Source organism: Chelonia mydas, chromosome 5, assembly GCF_015237465.2.
Source record: "Chelonia mydas isolate rCheMyd1 chromosome 5, rCheMyd1.pri.v2, whole genome shotgun sequence".
In the NCBI taxonomy this organism is placed as follows: Eukaryota; Metazoa; Chordata; order Testudines; family Cheloniidae; genus Chelonia; species Chelonia mydas.
In genome coordinates, this window is record NC_051245.2 from 107,882,322 (window position 1) to 107,903,574 (window position 21,253).

Sequence of the window (21,253 nt, forward strand, 5' to 3'; positions counted from 1 at the left end):
CGTTTTTCATGGCCGTGAATTTGGTAGGGCCCTATGTATTGCACGTAACACTTTGTTGAGTAAAATGTTACATATTAGCATTTGGTTGCATGTGTTTCCCTGGTTGGCTTCTATGACAGATAGATGTTAATCACAACCTAAATTACACCACTTTTGAGAAAGTTTGAGGTGAACCCATTCAGTCATTTAGTAATTTGAATGACTTAAGTCATTTTTTAAAATGTGGGGCTGGTGTCTAGCTTTTCTCAACTTCCTCTCAGAAATCACTCAATTTTAACAGTTAATACTTTCAACAGAAGTAGATTTAAAATAGCAGCTGTAGGAGATTTTAAATTAAGGTTTTTAAATAAAATTATTGAAAAATAACCAAAAAATGATGAAAAGCATTTTGAATATTGCATGTTATGTTCTTTTTATATATATACTACGAGGCTCTAACCCTCAGTTTGTCTGAAAAATTGAACACAGTTTTAATTATGGAGTCAGACAGCACTTTCAGAATAATACATATATTTATATACCTACACCTGCACACACGTACTACAGTGATATGAACACAATAAAAACATTTTTATGATCACAGAAGGTGATGTGTAACAGTTGAGTGTGCAGGTTTTCACAGTAATTAAACACACAAATTAGATGACATGTTTTAGTTTTTAAAGTTCATCATTTGTACTCAGCCCAGTCTCACTTATAAATCACTTAAGGCATGTCTGCATTATCAAGCTTACAGCTTCAAAGCTATATTGATACAGCTGTGCCACTGTAGGATTGCTCGTGTGTAGCTGCTCTATGCCAATAGAAGAGAACTCTTCTGTTGACATAATTAAACCACCTCCAATGAGAGGCGGTAGTGGACACAGCGCTGTACGCACCGGCACGTCTTTCGGTGTAAGTTATGTCGCTCAGAGCGGTGTTTTTTCACATCCCTGAGCGACATAAGTTATACTAACAAAAATGCCATACCTCCAAAAATGACATAGCCTTAGTTTAAACAGTTCATACATTCAGCAGAAGTAGTTCTACGAAAAAAAGCTAGCAGAAAGAGCAGCAGAAGTGAGAGAGAACAAGTACCACTGACAGAAGAATAGTTTTAATTTTGGAGTTAGCACTCCAAAAGCAAACCAATTTAGGAGGAGAAGTTTTTAAAACTATTTTCTTTGATGGTAGATTATAGCTTCTCTAGTCTCTGCCATTATCCTTCATGTACTGAGATAAATTAGCTAACAAATCCTATTCCCGGAACTATTCCATCCCATTTATGATGTGCATGCATCAACAAAGAAGTAAATGAAAGAAAGCCACATTGATTGTATTCCATAAAATACGTAGAAGAAAACTATATTTTCAAAATTGAAAAATAAAATTTATAAAGTAAGAAATATTTTGTCAGTGTTTAACGTAAGGGAAACTAAATGTAAATAAACTAAGTTCTTTAGGTGTTCTTATAATATTCCTTTTAATTTTGTTGATGCAAGCCAGTTTATCATTCAGAATAAAGACAGACATTTTTCCCTAAAGATTGTCTCTTAGCGTATGTATACACTGCAGCGTAAACCAGTGCTTGAGTCGAGGTTCAAGCCTAACCCCCTTTGTATCTACACTGCAATTCCACTAACCCAGGGCTCGGACCCAGGGTCCCAGGACCCTGCAGGGCTGAAGAGTCTGAGCTCGAGTTAAGCCAGGGCTCAGGGTCCAAGCCCAATTGCTATGCAGTGTAGATGCAGCCCCACTTGACTCAGATCCTGGGAGTCAGCTGGAAGTATCCCACATTTCCATTGGACAACTTTCTTAATCCTCTCTGTCCCAACTATCTGCAATCTTCTCTATTGAAAATGGAATTTTGCAAACAGCAGCAGCTCGGATCAGCGTTAACGCTTTCTGTTTTGATCACCAATCTGCAAGCACACTATCAGATAGCCTCTTGGGTTTGCAATGGAGAGTGAACTGATCAAGCCTTTTACAAAGTGAGCTGGTTCCTGGTAACATGCAGGGTTGGTAGTAAAATTTTCTGACAGTGCAACACAGTCCTTGGGCTAGAGTGGCCACATTACTGGATGTGAGGGTGCTAAAGACTCTGGAATATGGTTACTTTGGCTCGGGGTCAGTCCATTGCAGTGTGGATGCCAGAGCCCTAGGTTCAAGCACAGGTTAGAAAAGTCTTAATGTAGGGTTAAAATACAATGTAGACACTCAAGCCAAGGGTTCCTTAACATGGGTTCATGGGACTTCAGTCAGCTGACCATGGGTTTACATTGCAGTGTAGACATACCCTTATTTGAAGACTATTGTTCAACTTCTCATGTCAAGTCAATATGAAATGTACCTTGTGCCATATTTTAACAATATTCATGAACAGGGTGATTCAAATGTATGAGTATATGCTTTTTGATTTGCCTCAAATAAACACTAAGAGGTGGTGTCCCTTCAAAATTAGCTTGATGTGGATATTGAAATAATGAGTGTGCCAGATAATGCAACCACGTGCCATACCTTTGGGAACTATATTGTTCTAAATTTATGAATGTTCCATGTATCGTTCTGAGCTAGGGATTGTGTTCTACTCCCTGGGGGAGGGTTACCATAGCTCCTCCAGGAACTAAAAACAGTAGGGGTGATTATTGCAATCCCTAAAATTGTACACAACTCCAGAGAAGTACCTGCCCATGTGGTGGTTTGCAGAGACTGGCTCTAACAGATACCAGAAGCCAAGGGCTCAAAGAAAGGGCTTTTGATATAAAAGAACCAGCTTGAACAGAGAGAGGGATCTTTTTTTTTTTTTTTTCAACAAATGGACCTGACCTTTGGTTCAAGGCCAGACACAACCCCACTGATCAGTTGGAAGGACTTGTCTCTGCCATTGTCCCCAGAGGGCTGATGGGCAACTTCTGGTATGTTTAATATGCATCTAGATCTTTTATTGTTTTAGATGTTTTCTCTGTATGCTTTTGTCCTTAAATAAATGTACTCTGCTTTGAAAGAGGTGTTTGAGTTGCTGATAAATCACTGACAATGTCCTTGGAGAGAAACTAAAGAGCAGATGCTGGATGTTTGTCAGACATGCTCGGGATAATCACAGTGAAATGCAAAGGGACTGCAGCCTAACACCCCCAGTCAGAAGGGAGTGGGATGTGGGTCTCTTCCCAGAGAGAAGTGATGGCTGGAGGCCTAGGACCTGAAGGGAATTTCTGGAGCAGACCACAGAGGAAAGTTAGAGGTGCAGTGAGACACAGATGCTATAATGTGGTTAAATGCAGAGAGGCTGCAACTTCATTAATAACGATTATCTAAGTAGTGTAACTAACCCAAGTTACCTGGCGGGGTTTTTGCAGTGCCGGTTAGGCACTGTTGGCCCCTGATGTACTGTAAGCCTGAGCATGAGTGTTAAGGCCATCCCCACTCTACAGTCTTTGGCATGCCATGTGACCATGGCTGGATACTGGTTTCCTGATCTCCTTTCCTCCTATTCACTGGAGGTAGGAGAGAGAAGATAAGGGGCACAGCAAGCTGCACCAGACATAGAAGCATATTTTGCAGTACTGGGCTGAGGATTAAACCCCCAAGCAACTCACTCCGTTACAGGGTCTTCAATCACACTTTCTAAACTACCAAGCCCACAAAAGTTGCCAATTGTAATGTAACCCCCTCGTCCCCTTCCCTTCCCTCCTCTCCAACCCTGGATGTCAGGTGGAAGATGCGAAAAAAATCACATAGCAACTTGACAGTTTTGCTAGATAGGAAAAATCGCTTCCAGACCCCAAAACTGTCTATCAGCCTAGCCCCAGCAACATAGGAGATCCAGTAACTAGGGTAAGGGTGGGGCTGAAATGGGAGCCTACAATGGCTATCCCATCTGGGAAGCAAACTGTACATACCTGCCCCCCACCAGACAGGAGTCAGTAACCCAGCCCCCCACATCCCCGCTGCTGCCCAGTGGCAGAGGCAATAGACAGGACAAGCCGTAGAGCCTGGAACCAGCTGCAGCATTCTACCCTCACCCCCTCTGCATTCCCACACATTCCCATGCATCATGTAAGAAGAAGGTTGGGGCAGAGAGTGAAGCAATTGTCCCTTCCTGCCAAAGGTGAAGCATGAAGGGGTAGAGAGGTTCACATGGAACACTCCCTCAGCCAGTCTCCCTTTCCCTTATCCCTGAGGGTATTTCCACTGGTCCTGACCCCACTAGTGCCCCATGCTGACTAGCAAGGTGAGCATTAGTCCTGGGTGTTTCATTGATTTGTCCAAACTAAAATCTGTAAGCCAAGTTTTTTTCATTCATTGTCTTTCTTTTTTAAACTGATAATTCCTTTACCACATCAGTATGCGTCTGATGACTGTCTGGTTCCTAATGGTGAAATTGTATTGCTATCACTGTTGAATTACAATTCCTGCAATCACCTCAAAACCAGATGTGCTGATTTTAAATAAAATGAAGTGTTCAATTCAAAGGGTGTTTGTTCATTCTGTTTTCTAAGTGGGACATAATTATACTTATCACATATGACGGTTGTCACTTTATAATTGAAGACTGGATTCTATGGCTTCTGAGTGTTCCCAGCTCAAGAGTTTTACTTGGGTCTGCCACAGATAGACCATATGTGTTTCTGGGTAGGCTGATGTGATGAAAGTGACTGCAGTTGCAGGAGGACAGGCAAGCACTAGGCAGTGCTTTCTTTCCTGGCCACGCTAATTTCAGTGAACCATTCTGTAACAACATGGAATAAACAATTTATTTTTTGCTTGTTAGAAATGGCCATGCGTCAGTAGACTGTAGCTTCTCTTTAATTTGTGTTGCTACTGACTTCTATAATATTCCTTAATTTGTGCAAATAATTCTTCCAACAATCTTCCAGCAGTATTGTAGATTCTATGTCTGTAGATACAATATACTTATTTATGGCTGGAGGTGCAATATTTATTTTAATATATCTAACTTTGTAATAAACATAATTTGTGCTTTGATCAGTATCTTTGAAAAATCACCTTATTTTTAGTGGAATACAGTAAATATTGATATTAAAGCTACAGTAGACATTCAAATGAGTGAATATTTAGAAAGATTAAAAGTATTTACATATGATCTTTGTGTGTTACTTAAGAATGTTGTAAATATATGCAGTACCACTGTGCTGGGGGACTGTACTTGGAAATAACATGGGAACTAGCAGATTAATATCAAGGTAAAGGTACATATTCCCAGATGCATAGTTTTACCTTTTTCAGCTTTTATTATCTTTGGAATAGTGCTCCATTTATTTCATGAATACAGTAGTTTTAATTGGTTATGACATGTTCCAAAGACAAAAGAAGGGTCTAATTCACTCTAACAAACTTATTAGTCACTGTTTATATCAAGAGGATTGCTAATCTACAGAGAGTAATGCTCTTTTCTTCTACTCCTGCTTTGTTTAGAAATCAAAAGTTTTTAACTGACTTGCAGTGTCCGCTTGTGGTTTAAAATGATATTTCTAAAGCAAACCAAACACAGATATTTTTTTCCTTAAGAGTAATTCTTTCAGTTAGTGTAGAAAACAAAATCCTAAACATTTGACTGGCATTTCTACAGTCGGGTTTCCCTGTTTATGAGCATAATTTTCTACCTTCCCTAAAGAAGTCACTCCAAGAATTACTATTCTTTTTTGTGAACAATAATGAAATCAACAAAGAATTAAAACTGAACACTTTTTTGTTCTGATTTACCTTCTAATACTACTAACATTTCCATTTTATAGGTGTGCTTTCTTTAAGAACATTTTTTTTAACGTGCCCTTATTTGGGGGGAATTTTAGTAACTGAAGTGTGGCCACTGGAGTGGTAAATAGAATCAAGTTCACACTGACTAGTTTATGGTTTTCTAATTTTTATGAACTCACAATATTACAACAGAATGATTTGTGTGCTTTATCCTGTAAAGCACATGATCTTTCTCTTAACAAAAAGGGGGTTTAAAGTTTCAGTTCATCCTAATTCTGTTACTGTTTGCTTTGTTCACCAATCGCTCTGATCTTCCTGGCAGGGGACAAGACCTAGAGAACAAAACTGGTAGTAACTGTGTAGATAAAAAGGCAATGAATTCTGCTTTTAAGGCATATAGGGAATAGTCTATAAAAGAATGAAAATGGGAATAAAAGTACAGCATCTTTAACCTGCAGATCTATTGTATCTTTGAAAAGCTTGTACTGTGGGGAAAAAAAAAACACACTGTGATGCTACAAAGATTCATAATTATGTGACATAAGACTTTGAAAAGCGGTCACTCTTTAGAGACTGACCAAAAGGCTTGACAAGAAAATACACCAGATTATTTATAATTGGGGAAACTAAAGAACACAGTTCCTTAAACTGTTTGAGTATTGTTTTAGTGGGGATATGTGTGTCACAATATTTTATTTATTTTCTGGCAGAACTACTCTTTAGACTTGGTGAAGATGACGGGGTCAAGAACAGTACTCCAAAGAAGAATGTGAAAGAAATATCAGATCAGACATTACAGAAGGTAAGATATTGAGCCCAGCAAGTTAAATCTAAATTTTAATGTAAAGGATTGTATGTTAAAGTCAAAACTCATGCATTGAAGCTCTGTTTTCTATCTCTAATTTCCTTTCATAATTCAAAAATACTGACTGCCAAAATTATGTCAAAAATCAATGTTAGTGCAGTAGATATTGATGCATTATGTGAGATAAATGCTGTTAATATCAGAGCAAATTAAAAATGTGTTTAAAGACAAAATGAAGTGCAATAAACCAACACATTACCTAAATTAAAATAGGAGCATATGCTTATTATTCACAGCTTTTGGATTCTGAAATCTTTATTTTCTTTGCCAAAGTTTATTTAACTGTATACATTATCAGATGTGAATCCGTACAGCTGTTTTGCTAGAGAATCACATCTGTGCATAATAGTGATTTGGTAATAAATTCACTTCTCATATTTTAAATTTTAAAACAATTACTGTATAAAAAAAGTTCTTAAATATGTAACCTCTCTCTACAAAATGGTACTGTAGATACATTTAGTAGGCTTATTGGTTTAACAGATATACTGTATATTTAGAAGAATCCAACTTACTATACAGCATTTTTCACATTTTATTTGTACAAGAATGAGGTATTCATAAGTCACAGTTTTTTCATTGATATTTTTGCTTTGCACAAATAGTTTTATATGTTAACAGCTGTTCACTTAAAAGGGCACAGTTGTATTTTACCATATGTTTTTGTTTGCTGCAAAGAAAATGTGTTTTTCAGATAGGCCTATTCCTTTAGCTTTTCATTTGGCCTAATTATATTGGTCTAGTTAATTAAACCTTTAAGAGCATTGTTAATTTGAATAAACACAAATATGTAACTTAAAATGTCAGTATGGCTATTTCTATTTTTTTTATATTTGTGAATTAACTTGTAGGAAGTACAGTAATTTACAGCAGATGACGTGATTGCATATACTTGTAACACTTGCCATATGGTCAGGTAATGAAGTCTGTCATCTCGTTATTACTGAATGACAAACATCATGTTAAAATAATAACACGCATAACAGGAAATGCTCACATTCATTTATCTTAAGGCAGAGTGAGTAACTGAAATAATTTGAACACTACAGTCTAGGATTTCACAAAGTTTATACTAGGTTATTATCTATATATCAGAACTATAATTTTGTTTGCCAGGTCCTGTATAATTTTATATCTCTATGGATATATCGTGTTGTGATGATACCTTAGGACAGTAGTTCTCAACCAGGGGTCTGGAGCCCCCTGGGGGGCTGTGAGCAGATTTCAGGGGAGCTGCCAAGCAGGGCCAATATTAGACTCGCTGTGGGCCGGGGTAGAAAGCAGAAGCCCCACAGAATGCATCTGAAGCCCAGGTCCCTGAGCCCCGCCACCTGGGGCTGAAGATGAAGTCTGAGCAATGTAGCTTTGCAGGGGCCCTTGTGGCATGGGGCCCCAGGCAATTGCCTGGCTTGCTATCCTCTAACGCTGGCCCTGGCTTTTATATGCAGGAAACCAGTTTTGTGGCACAGGTAGTCCATGGAGTTTTTCTAGCATGTTGAGGCGGCCTCAGAAAGAAAAAGGTTGAGAACCCCTGCCTTAGGATATAGACCCAGAAGATATTTGTTGTTTCCTTTCAACTACCATAAGTGACTTAAAAGACAATGAACGTAAAAGGTGTTTTAAAGAACTAAGAAATAAAGAAAGCTCAGGTTGGAAGGGCTTAATGCACAATGAGTTAATGAAGAGTACAGTTTTGGCCTTTAACCATTGGAGATGTGGGTTCAGATGCCAATCTTAATATAAATACAATGGGTAAAATCTTAGCTTCGTTGAAGTCAATAGCAAAATTCCCCTTGATTTCAATGGATTCAGGATTTCACCCAATGAGTTTATGCAGTCATAGCCTAATTCTTTGTTCACTGTAAACCTGCTACACATTGTGCTCAAGGGAAGTCCAGCAATGGATAAGCATAGATATCAACGGTCTGAGTTCAAGCTCATTGGTAAAGATATATTAGGATGTTTGCACATCACTATTCTTAATTTAACACGTGCACTCAGATCCTTCACTGTCATTTGAACTAAATTCATCCATCACACAAAATAATTCTTTAAGATTTAAAACAATTAAAAACCTTCAGCCCAATACTGCCTGTCAGTACCTCTTAATATTTCTTTAGAAAAACTGTTCGGTTTAAAAAGTTTAAAATTTGATATTGTTTTTGGCATTTCACTCTCTTGTAGAGTGCTGGCACTGGCCAATATTTTATAAAATGGGTATCTAAATTTAGGCTGCTAAATTCTTGTGTAGGTACCTGATTTTCCAAAGAGCTGAGCACTCAGCAAAAATAGAGTAGAGAAAGAACTGTGGTACATCAGCTCCTAGGTAACTGACAGTGAGATTTTTCCAAAGATTTTTTTCCAAAGTTGCACTGATTTTCCCAAAGACACTTTGGAAATATCTTATCTGAGTAGCTGTTCCTTTTTAGGGGCCTAGTTCAAATTAAACTTGCTGTTCATTGCTGAATATTGTGGTATTTAGTTTAAACCTTGACGAATGGCACTGAAGGACAGTAAGAATCAGTCTATTAGAGGTAATCCTGAGTTTGTTTAGACTTCTAGTACATCAACAACAAAACATATGCATCATTTGGACATAGCAAGTCTTTAGGTATGAATGAAAATGCTTTCTCAAATAGTGTTTGGCAAGCTTGTAAAAAGGTTTCACTGGGATGGTCTGGATTTTCCTATGCTGCAAATAGAAAAGTTCCCAGTTTTCAGATTCTTTAGTCCCTAAACTTTTATTAAAATTTCTGGCTGATTTTGAAAGGATATGTTTAATGTTTTTAAATAAGTACATCAAAGAGTTTGATTATTTAAATACCTTGTGCAAAATTGTTTGTTTTGTTTATAGTTTTTTAAAAAAATTTTGTTCAGGTTGAATTAGTATGTATAACCAAATCAGTAATGATCTCGGAACGCATCAGCAAGGTTTATTAGCATACTTAGACTTCTGTGTCACTTTGTCTGGAATTTTAACTCCTTTTACCATCTGCCCTTTGCTCAACAGATGTATTATTGCAGTTAGAATGTATTCATCTACGCTGCCTTAGAATTATTTTTGAATTAGGTACTTTAGATTACTTTTGTCCTTGTGCTAAATGTAATTTTATTTTCATAAAATAAATGTAATTTTAAGACATAACAGTTTGGTTTTGTGCTACTTAAAAGGTTAAAAACAAAGTATAATGTTTCACTCAATTTTGTTAGGTGTGCCAATTGGAAAAGAGATTTAGAGCTCTTGAAAGGGAATCAAAGAAGCTGAAAGAAGTAAATAAACAGTTAACCAAGGACAAAAATGATCTGAAAGCATCTATAAAATGTCACAAAGAAGATGCAGACACAAAAGAGAGAGAGTTAGAGAAGCTACTGAAGAAGTTTCGAGAAATAAAGAAAGACAAAGCCGATCTTCAGTTAGTTATTGATGAGCTGGAGAGAGAGGTTACCTCTCTGAAGAGGCAAGTGGCAGAAGCGAACAGATTGAGAAATGAAAAAGAAGATCTGGTCTGTGAGGTGCAGCAATTGAAAAATTCTCTGGACAAAGCCAAAGCAGTGGCTACCATGGCCACTGTAGGAGCAACCGGTGGGCAATGTAATTGTAAGACAGCAGGAACCAAAGTTAAATTAAAAACAACTAAGAAAAAGAGCTCTCTGGGACGTCACCAAGCTTTTCTCAATCAGTCCATCAAGGTTATGAGCAATGTATTTGAGAACTTCAATAAGGATGGCTGGGAGGATATGAGTGAAAGCAGGTAGGGCGCTCATTAACTTAGCTCTGCAGAGGGGACACCGTGCATATGTAAAGCACTAGCAAATGGAGATTGAATTTCAACTACTGTCGATTTGGTATTCAGAAAAAATACTGTCAGATCTTTTGAAATATCTTGGGAGGTCTTGTTCTGAGCTTATTGACTGAAATTTGCATTCAAAATTAGCCACAACTGCATGAGTATTTGAATAGGTGCCAGGAAACCCAAAAGAAGGCAATGCTTGATTTCTTCCAGTGATGCTATTTTCATGCAGTCATGAGGCTTGAAATTGACAGTTTGGCAGGTTGATTTAATTTGCTGGCCCTTTGCATATTCACCACTGACAGCTAAGGATTCCCAGGCAAGCCTACTAAGCCGGTTTAGTTATCTTGTGACATGCCGACCCGGGAGGAGAAACATTTTCCCCCCTTAATTTAGTTAGATAAATTTTGAATGACCCATTTCAGCTTGCTAGCAGATGTCTACAAGCTGTTTAACATCCTTTAAATTAAGAACCATCTACACTAATTATTTCATGTATGTTTTATGCACAGTCATTGTACTAACTTTAATTAAATGGTGGTGAAAAATTAGTTCTTTAAAAGTAAGTATTACTGCACATGTCTCCAGTCTTGAGTCACAAGCCCCACAGCAAATAGCACTGACAAAACTCTTAAATGTTTCGAATTCTTGCTGCTTCTTCCATCTGTCCCCACACACACTGTAAGGGCAAATGAATATAAAATGCCACATAGCCTCCCACTTTTAGTTCTCTTCTTCTGAAAAGACAATAGAGAAGCAAGTTCTAATTCCACCTTGGGCAGAAGATATGGAAGTAAAGAGACCCTAATTATTTTCTTGTCTCATCCCCCTTCTCCCCCGCATTGACTTTCTGTATGACCTGGAGTGGGCTTGTCTACATGAATATTCAGTTTGTGGCAAGGTGAGTTGTAAATCTACCCCATACTAGCCTGCCACATGCTAAGTGGTTCATGTGGGCCCTGCCATTGTATGCTAAAAGTTCTGTAGTATGCTTTAACTTACTCCCATTTCAAAGTGGCGTAGATCAAAGGGAACTGTTTGTGCATAGCAGCAGAGTCCACATGGACACTTAGTGTGTGGCAAGTTAATGCAGGGTATGTTTGCACCTCAGCTGTCCAGAAATTAAATGTTCATGTCAGCAAGCCAGAGCAAATTGCTTAACTTCTCTGTTCCTCTATTTACCCATGCATAAAATGGGGATAATGATATGTACCCAACTTTGCAAAGTATGTTGAGAGCTATGGTTGCAAAGCGTTACATAAATGCCAAGTATTCTTCTTGTTGTTGTTTATATTATGGTCTTGGGTTTTTTTCTGATTTTAATATTGCAGACATACTGATTTCATACAAATGATTAAAGTTGGTGTTTTTTGTTGTTACTATCATTAGCAGGATTTCCTCCTTTTTTTTTAATTTGCTAGTTTTTGCCTTCTGTGAACAGTTTTGTTAATCATAATATTGTTCACAAAGGGAAAGTAGTACAGTGGCTTCAAGACATGCCCCAAATAACCAGAAGATATCTTCTTTGACAGTTGTACTCTGAGTGTTTCCTAGATTGATCTTGGCAATGAGAGCCCAGAATGCAGGATCTATTAAAGGAAATGTCTTTATTTAGTTATATCTTTTCCACATCTAAAAATACAGTTCTTTATTACTGAAGGCTGGTTCTGAGTTTCAGGGTTCAAGTCTTATGTTTTCTAGATGACAGAACATTCTTTCAAAGCATTCAGCTGCAAAGGAACATCAACACAATTAGAAATCCCTCTGTGGTACTTCAGCATCTTCAAAACATTACGTTACTTTCCGCTTTTCAGAGTCAGTGAGACACATTGATGCATCAGGGGAAGCTTTTCATCATACAAACACATCTTTTTAGACACTCTGCTTAGGAGTTTGAGGCAGCTCCTCCAGTTAAGTGGCCTGATTCTCTACTCCATTATTCACCAGTTTTATGCCACTGTAACTCTACTGAAGTCAATGGCACCTTCAGGATAACACCCTGTTGGTTTTGGGGTGGGAAATAGAGCAAATGTAATTTGTGCCAATGGATGGTTCAGACTGTATTTACCCACCTTTTCCACAACTCTAGTGGTGAAGCTGGTGATGACCAAGCAGAAAACTGGTAAGGCATGTGGGCCTCTGTCCCAGATCATCCTTTCAGATGAACTGCAAATCTCAGGAAAAAAATTAGGTTCCCTCCCCATCTTGTAGCAGTGAGAACAGCTGATTTCAAGGCAGGTGCTTGTGAACACCTCCTAACTGTGACTGTTTAACCTTCAGAAGAAGGTACTGCAGAAGCTGAAGGACCAGCTGAAATGACTGTGGAAATTTCCTTAGGAATAAGGTGATGAGGAGCCTTACAACAGATATAGAAAATAAGGGCACACTAGATCACAAAGCAAGTTAATTGCAGGGCCTGGAAGAAAACCTAGGTATTAGGATTTGTAGTTGATCTGTATAGTAAGCATTTTTAAACAGAAAGTACCTAGTTTAAAGGAGTCAGTGAACACTAAGGAGCTGCACTTTAGATATTTCACTAAAGCTTAATTTAACATATTTGTCCTAATCAGCATTGCAAATATAGTTCAAGTGAAACAATAAAGAAGTATATTGTCATTATTATTTTGTATTTAAATGAGCACAGTAGTTTGCAGAACACAGAGTATTATGTGTTTCCTGCCCCAAAGAATTTAGATTATAACTGACACACAGACATACCCATAATAACAGATGAGGATTGTTTTTTGAAACTCTTAGATTAACAATGTCAAGGTTGTTGACCTTTGCCAAAAATTGACCTTTATTTTAGACATTTGTTATGCATCAGACCTTCTGTGATAAACAGCATGCATGTGCCTTATTAGTCAGACTGGGTCTTAAAATAAGCAGGGCGGGGTTATTTTTAGCTTTGTATGTTTGTTTTTGTTTTTACACATTGAAGTTCAATAATAATTAGTTTTAAGAGGAAATACAGTATGTCTTTGGAACCAGGTCGCAGGATTTACAATATACTGCAGCACAGCTTTTGATTATGTCAGCTTTCTGGTCTACAACAAAAAGCACTTGTCACTAGTCTTGTGCAGCCTCTTGTAAACTATAATTACAGTAGACTATAGATGGAACTGTTCAAGTAGAATTCAGTAAAAATTGAAATTAGCAGAATTTAAGATTTCATTTGTGAAATGATTGTTACAAATGTGTTATTTGTAGGTATTCATTAAATGAGTCAAATTAATATTTTCCAGATTATGCATTTTTCACCAACTGTTTTTAAAGTCTTACAACAGTCCACGTTTGTAATGTGTGTGACTAATCACATGGTATATTTGGTGAACCCTTATTAGATATTTCAACTTTTTAACAAGGACATTGATTTTTCCCCCAAATATGCTATTTTAGTGACTCTGAAATACCAACTTCTGAAAGCTTGGGATCAGTAATTATGAAAACAGTCCAAAACGTTGATTCACTAAGAGACACAAATGATCAACAGGAAAAATATCAAATACAAGCTAATCAGATGGTCCACAATATTGCACATTTACAAGACAAGAGCCGACTATATCACAAAAAGGTACAGTATAACTTGTGCATATTAAAATGTTTCCTATGATTTTCAAATAAGCAATCTTTAGTAAATATTTTTATAGGTTACAATACTTCAGTGTTCCTCATACTGAACTAATCAGTCTAGTGGAGCCATTACCAAAAATTTTACAGATTCTATTTAACTGAATATACACAAAATTAGATCTTGGAGAAATGCTTATTGTGAGATGTTGTTCAGGTCTTTATTGGAAGCTTAACATATAGCCAGTAGTCTGTTCCTTGAGAATCTCTCTAGCTGAATAATTTCTTAGGATGAGAATTGCCTACAAGATGTACTCATACAAGTAAACAAAAACATGACTCATCAATAACATATGAGCTAGCAAACATTTTATCTCAATCAATTTCAATTTACAAATTCTCAGTATTTTCAAATAAATTACCCTAGAATCATTATGACTCGTTTGCAATCTTGTAGTAGAGGTAGTGTTAGCTATTTCATTTTTTGTTTGTCCGTGAACGTATAACTTGGGTTTAAGTTCTCAGTGGTACCAATAGTCACTCTGACAGTGACTTTGCTGTACTTACATTGTCAATTTAAGTTTTTTAGTTCTCAAGCATGCTGGGTTAGAGGGAGTACTGTTAGTGATAGGTGATTGCCCCCATAAGGAGACAAAAATAGATTTGCTATCCTCCTGGCACCACTAACTTTACACACACCGTTTTGCAGGAGCAGACATTGACCAAACAGTATTCCTGAGGCATCCAGGAGCCTGTGACTACCAAGCATTGCCTCATACTAGGGTTTCTCACATGATATTTGATCTACTTTGAAGATTGATGCACAAGATCTGAGAAGTGCAGTTTAAAACATTCAGAATTGTTGATTTTGGCATTGCAAAGGCAAAACCTTGAAGTTTGGATTTTAGGCCACTTGGCTGCATTTAGTATTTGAACTATGCTTTTTGTCCTTATAGCTGCATTTTTGACTGCAATTTGCTTTTGTTTTGTCCTCTTGGATTTAATTTGAAGAAACAAAGGAATAAACATATGTAAAAATAAACAAACAACAAACCCATCAGGTCTGCATTTAAAGTATTAATTTTGTGATGAAGAACAAAAGGAAGTAACCATACCTTTCTGATTGTCATAACTTGACTAATCTTTTCTTGTACTGTAGATCTTGGTGCAAAATTAAGAAATATCATTGTAAAATGTTCAGTACAACCAGGAGTACTTGTCTTGAAGATGGGTGCCTGGATTTTCAAAAGTGTCTGCCTATGCACCTAACTGCCATCAAAATCAGTTGGAGTTAGGAGCTTATGCACTTTTGAAAATACCAATAGGTACCTACCTACTTCTAGGTTCCTTTAAAAATCTGTCCGTGTCTTTATGGCATTAAATTATAAATTCCACGCTTCATGTAATACTCTTAGCCCTGGTCTACACTGGGCGGGGGGGGGGATCGATCTAAGTTACGCAACTTCAGCTACGTGAATAATGTAGCTGAAGTCGATATACTTTGATCTGCTCACCGCGGTGTCTTCACTACGGTGAGTCGACTGCTGCTGCTCCCCCATCGACTCTGCTTGCACCTCTGACAGTGGTGGAGTACAGGAGTCGACGGGAGAGTGCTCGGGGGTCGATTTATCTCATCTAGACTAGATGTGATTAATTGATCCCTGCTGCATTGAAGGCTGCCCGCCGATCCGACGGGTAGTGTAGACATTCCTTTAGGGTTGACAGACTGAGAGACATTGCCATTTCTGCCATCCCTCCTTTCCCTATCACCACGTCCATGATATTTATTAGAGCTGAGTGGAAACCAGCATTTCCGTTCCTTAGAAAAATTCACATTTCCAAATTGGAAGACAAAGTTGGAAATGCAAAATTTTCCATTTCAGAAGAACCAAAACAGATTTTTTTTTAAATGTCCAGCTACCCAGATGGGCCCCCATCTCCTCAACAGCCTGCCTACTGGGGAGCAAGAGCTGGGAAAACTGGGATCTGGGGTGCCACTGCTCCCCAGTAGCTGGCTAGCCAGGGCTGGCAGGGAAACGGCCAGCCTGCCTGCTGGCAGGAATCTATCCAGCCTAATCTCATCCTTGGTGATCTGATCACCCTTTGTCTGCTACAGCTTTCCTGTTCCTCTATTCTTGTGCCTTCTAGCTCAAGCCTGGGCATAGAGCTAAAACCTTCCTCTCACTGGACTGGGACTGCCCCCCATTGAACTCTTCTACAGCTGTAGTCTTTATGTATTTCTGTTCTGCATGGAAGATCATCGGATTTCTGACCTCCATAACTCAAGGGCAGATGGAAAGCAGTGCAAGAGTGGCTGAGGGTCTCTTGAGTGAACCATGCACTGTGATTCTAATGGAAGAGCTAGCCAGGCAGTCTCTGGGGTGACTAGAAACACAAAAGTTTTATTGAAACTTGAATAAAAATCTCAGTCTCAGTGAAACTGGCTAGTACATGGGGACTGTTCTGGTAAAACAGGATAGTCTGGGTAAACCATGATGTCCTGGTTCATGGCCTGCAGGAATCTATGAAGGTCTCTTCAGATCCTGAAGAAACAGGCATCAGAGTCGTAGCAGCAGGCAAATTGACTTTATCCAGTGCCCTGTCTAGCAGACTAGCAACTGTGAAGACCAGTGTTGAGAAGATGGTGCCAAGAAAAAACTGGAATGGCACTGTCACTTATGTTGCCAGCATCAAAGCAGACTCCACTGCCATCACAGACACTGATACCAAAGCAGACACCAACACGTCTGGTACTGAAGACCGGCACTAAGAGGAGCTACTCTGAACGCTAAGGCAGAGATTCCAGATGGAGCTCAGAAGCTTTATGCAAGGACAGACCATGAAAAGCCTCTGGAGAGAAATCCACCAAATCCTGCACTGTGTTGAAGACTGGTGATAAGGAGCAGCCTACAAAGGAGGAGGATTCTGATACTGACCCTGGATTCGGCATCAGACCCCTCATCATAGATGCCCATATCCGATGACACACCACCGGAAAAGCCAGAATCATCATCAGCACCAAAGTACCTGCCACTACCCGGTACCAACCACGGCACTGTGAGCATTGTATTCCTCTGAACTGCCCATGGAGGAGATCTGTTCGTCCTGTCTGTTGCACTCTTACTTGAGATCTTAATGTCATTGTCTTGAAACTCACGGAGCCTCTTTTTGAGCCACTATTGGATTATTCACCTTATCCTTAAGATTGTCTTCCTTGGCATGGATGATCAGTGAGCTCCAAGCTCTTACGGCAAGACCTCCTTACACATCCTTTAATGGTGACAAGGTGGTTCGGAGACCATACCCTAGATTTCCCTGTAAGGGGTCTTGGAGATCCACCTAAATCACTCAGTTAACTTGTCAGTACTCTTCCCAAAACTACATTTGATGCTGGGTGAGAGAAAGCTACATACTTTGGAGGGTTCTAAAGTCTTGATTTGTTACACTGTCAGGACTAAATCTTTCAGACTGTATCCAGACCATCAAAATGCCTAAATCATTTAATCACAGAAGCTCTCTGAGTGGATCACATCTGCATCTCCACCTCTTACCGATTAGCTGGTGAGCTTCTCCATCCAAACATCCAGGTGCGCACCACCAGGGCACAGGCATTTAGTTGAGTCTGCTTCAGAAATGTGCCAGTATCTGAGATCTGTAAAGCAGTGATATGGAGCAGCCCATTGAATTTCATTTAAACATTGTGCCCGTAGCATGGCAGCTAGGCTGAATGCCAAGTTTGGGAGAACAGTTTTTCAATATCTGACTGATACAGCTGATGCGTCTCCTTCCCACCATTCAGAGTGGATACTTGCCAGTCATCTACAGTGGGATCCACAATGACACATATTTGAAGAAGGAAGAATGGTTACTTACCCTACAGGAACTGTGGTTCTTAGAGATGTTGTAGTGGATCCCTTGCCCTACCCTCAATCCCGGCTCTTTGGAATCCTCCACTAACATGGGCTGTGAATGGCAAAGAAACTGATGGAGGGCCACAGCTGCTCCATCCTTTGTGCCCCATATGGGAGCACAAAACAGACATTGCTATTAAAAAGTCTTCAGTCTTTCACATGAGGTGCTCAAATAGGATCCACACTGACATACTTTAGGGAAAATAACTATCCTTTACTTAAGGTTACATAGGAAGCCAATGGCTGAGCTGGAAATGGAGCTCTGTTCTTTGTGGTAGTGGACAAATGAATCCAGTAGATCACAGTGCCTCTCATACAGTTATTTCAACTCTCTATCCATAGACCAAATGTAAAATGGTGGTGTAATGCTTACCTACCATTGTAAAGTACTTCAAGATCTATGTGAAAAAATACTACGTAAATGCAAACTCTTATTATTAGCCAGATTCTTTTAGATGGGACCACTAAGGCACAAAGGGTAATTTAGTTGGGAAGCTGTTACTTAGTAGGTTAAATGTTTTCTCTTGAGCTGAGAATCCTGGGTTTTAGTCATAAGTCTAACAATTAATTTGCTATAACTTTTTAGCATCTTTTTCCAACATTTGGGCTGAAAGGAGCTTCTGCACATACATGCATGGCTGTCTAAATTACCGAGACATTTTAGATTATTAGATTAGACTATAAAATTGGGCATCATTGCCCTCTGTATTAAATCTGTCGATTTACGGTCTGGTTATTTACAATTTAAGAAATATATAGTTCTTTACCTGCACAAAAGAAAAATTGCAAGATTTTGGAAACAAATTAAAAAACATAGGGAATTCAAAAAACAAAACTTTGTTTCAGAACTGATTAAGGACTTAAAAGCAAGGAAATGAATAATTTCTTTTATTAATGAATCACATTTTACCCACTTCTGTGCATGTATTGCTTCTATTCCTACTGCATATGGCAAGCAACATTGTTCATCTTTCTACTTGTGTCAACTGAACGTTGAACAGGTTATTAGCCTATTTAGATTACAGAGTCTAGCAGTAATTATCATTTTATATTGAGATATTCTAGGGCTAATCTTTACAAGTGCATGCACCTGATTTAGGTGTAGTCAAACGCAGGAGTTGGGGATTGTGTATGCACATAGGTGTTGCATGCTATTTTAGGCTGACTGTCTAATTTGGACTTTTGCAAAAGTGTACGCAAGCATTTGAATCTATGAGCCATTATCTTGTTACTTAAATGTCATGAAAAGTGGGATATTGTAGGTCCTGAAGTATTAGAACCTCTTTCATCCTAATGATGATCGGTGTATATTTTATTTAGAATGGTACATCTCCCATAGCATCATACAGTGGTATTACAGTACACTGTTTTATCCCCTTGCTTATGCCATAGTTGGGAACCTATGAGAATTATTATCTTAGTAGGACAGTGCTCTTCTTTACAGTTTTTAAATGTTTTTTCCTACTCCCTATGGAAAGGAAATAAATCAGTACTTTTCACTATATTGTTGTTTGTCCACACTTTTGCATAGTTTTATTTATTTTAATTTTGCTTATTTGAGATGGGGAATTCTGACATTTATTTCCATACAAATCAGTAAGCTCTGGAGTGTTAACAGTAGATGTGTCAAAGTAGAAGCTTTTTAATCTTTGCGCTGCTGTTCTTTATTTAGGGCAACACACAGAACAAGGACATTGAAAAATCACATTCCCAAAGGAGGAAGATCAGTCCTTTCATAACAGCTCATCCATCAGTTATAAACAAAGGTAGGAATTTTAGATACATTTGGGGCCAGGTCATGAAAGAAAGAAAAAGATATGCAAGGGCTTTTGTGCGTGCCTAGTGTTTGCATGCAAGCACCATTACTCTGCACATACCCAATTATATGCTCTCTTAGTATTTCCTATTGAAATGTGGCATATATACATTTTAAAATTTGGTCCTTTATTTTAATGAAGTTCTATTCTGAATAGTGATTATACAAAATGGCATCTTCTTGCTCAGCTTATCTAATTTTTGTTTCTATCTCCAACCTATTGATTTTACTGTCTAAAGTAAGTTTTTACAACTTTCTATTCCTTTTAGCCCTTGAGAGCCAATACAGCTGTGAGACAGAATGAGCTTATTCTCATCTGGCTCAGACCTTAAAAAAATCTGTTAACTAAGCACTGATTGTACAATCTTTATTGTTGGTAATGCATCAGTGAGAAACTTGGAATCAGGTTTGACTTGAATTTGAATTTGCAGAGCTGGCAGTTAGAAAAAAACAACCCTTCGTATGTAACCTGAACCAGCTTGATCTGGAAGTCACTGAGAGACAATAAACATGGAACCCTATAAGCTGCTTTTAGCGTCAATTTTCAGATAGAACTACACTTTGGAAGGCTAATGAAAAACTAAAAGCAATTTAATAATTATGCCATGACTTTCCAGTTTGGTGACCTGCCACTTTATGTTTAGTAAACAGAGAGAAAAGGAGAAATATTGTGATCCAGAAACTAGGCTGCTCTGTTTTATTGCGGGAACGAATTAAGTCCTTGAAGCAGCAGATAGCTGTTCTGCAGAAAGCAAAAAGGACAGCGGTATCTTCTGTCAAAGAATTTAAGGAAGCCAATGAAAAACTAACATCTCAACTACATCTGGCTGATCAAAGACTTCAAACCAGCAGACGGACAATACAGGTAACTCTGGTAAAATGTAACAGAAAGATCACATTGCCGAAGTATGACAGCCAAATTCACCCTTTGTATAATTCCATGGAATTAGGTCAGAATTTAATTTATGATCTTACCTTGTTGTGGCCAATATTTTGATAGCGCATGTTTGCTAAACACATTACAAATGAGCATATCTTTGTTTTGAGTCAGTTATCACCTACAGTTGGTTATTAAAATAGAGGCCTCGATTCTGTTGAACCCTAAGTGGGAGGAAGCTTCCCTGAGGAGGTAAAATACCCTAACCACACCCATTCCTGTACAAGCACCAGTGATTTGGGGGATAGCTGACTAGCTTCAGATGCTGGAGCAGAGTGGAGCAGCTTGTGCTGTTGCCGTCCTCTTTGGTCAGGATCCAGAATCAGCCCCACATCTTTTTTTTAATCCTAGATTTCTCTGTTAAATCTAGGATTAAAAAAAGGCAGTTAGAGAGCGGGGGGGGGCGGGGCAGTTAGAGAGCATGTTTTATGAAATTGGAAACTAGCAAACTGAAAGATAAGCTGCCATTTGGTTAATCTCCCCCACCCCTCAAAATGGCAGCTTTCCATCTCCTTCTTTAGCCTTCTCTCCACTTCCTCCATACTCCTGTTCCTTCCTGTTTTTCCTCACTCTCATTTTTTAATGTATATTTTGTGTTAATTTATATGAAAACTCCTCAGCTGGACCCCCTTGCTACTCATGCTGTAGTGACTGGCCTGTCTTTTT

General features: G+C 38.5%; 1 protein-coding gene and 1 long non-coding RNA gene across 7 annotated transcripts in view; one reads left to right on the plus strand and one right to left on the minus strand.

Moving 5' to 3' along the window:
* CNTLN (centlein) overlaps positions 1–21,253 on the plus strand; it is a 294,546-nt gene that overhangs the window by 191,933 nt on the left and 81,360 nt on the right. For all 6 annotated transcript variants that reach the window (XM_037902022.2, XM_037902023.2, XM_037902027.2 and 3 more), the window contains 5 exons: positions 6,408–6,499; positions 9,773–10,314; positions 13,753–13,927; positions 19,507–19,600; positions 20,295–20,515. In XM_037902022.2, the coding sequence (XP_037757950.1) occupies positions 6,408–6,499; positions 9,773–10,314; positions 13,753–13,927; positions 19,507–19,600; positions 20,295–20,515 (1,124 nt within the window). The remainder of the gene's footprint in view (positions 1–6,407; positions 6,500–9,772; positions 10,315–13,752; positions 13,928–19,506; positions 19,601–20,294; positions 20,516–21,253) is intronic.
* LOC122466085 overlaps positions 1–21,253 on the minus strand; it is a 50,416-nt gene that overhangs the window by 21,286 nt on the left and 7,877 nt on the right. The gene's annotated exons all lie outside the window — the stretch shown is intronic.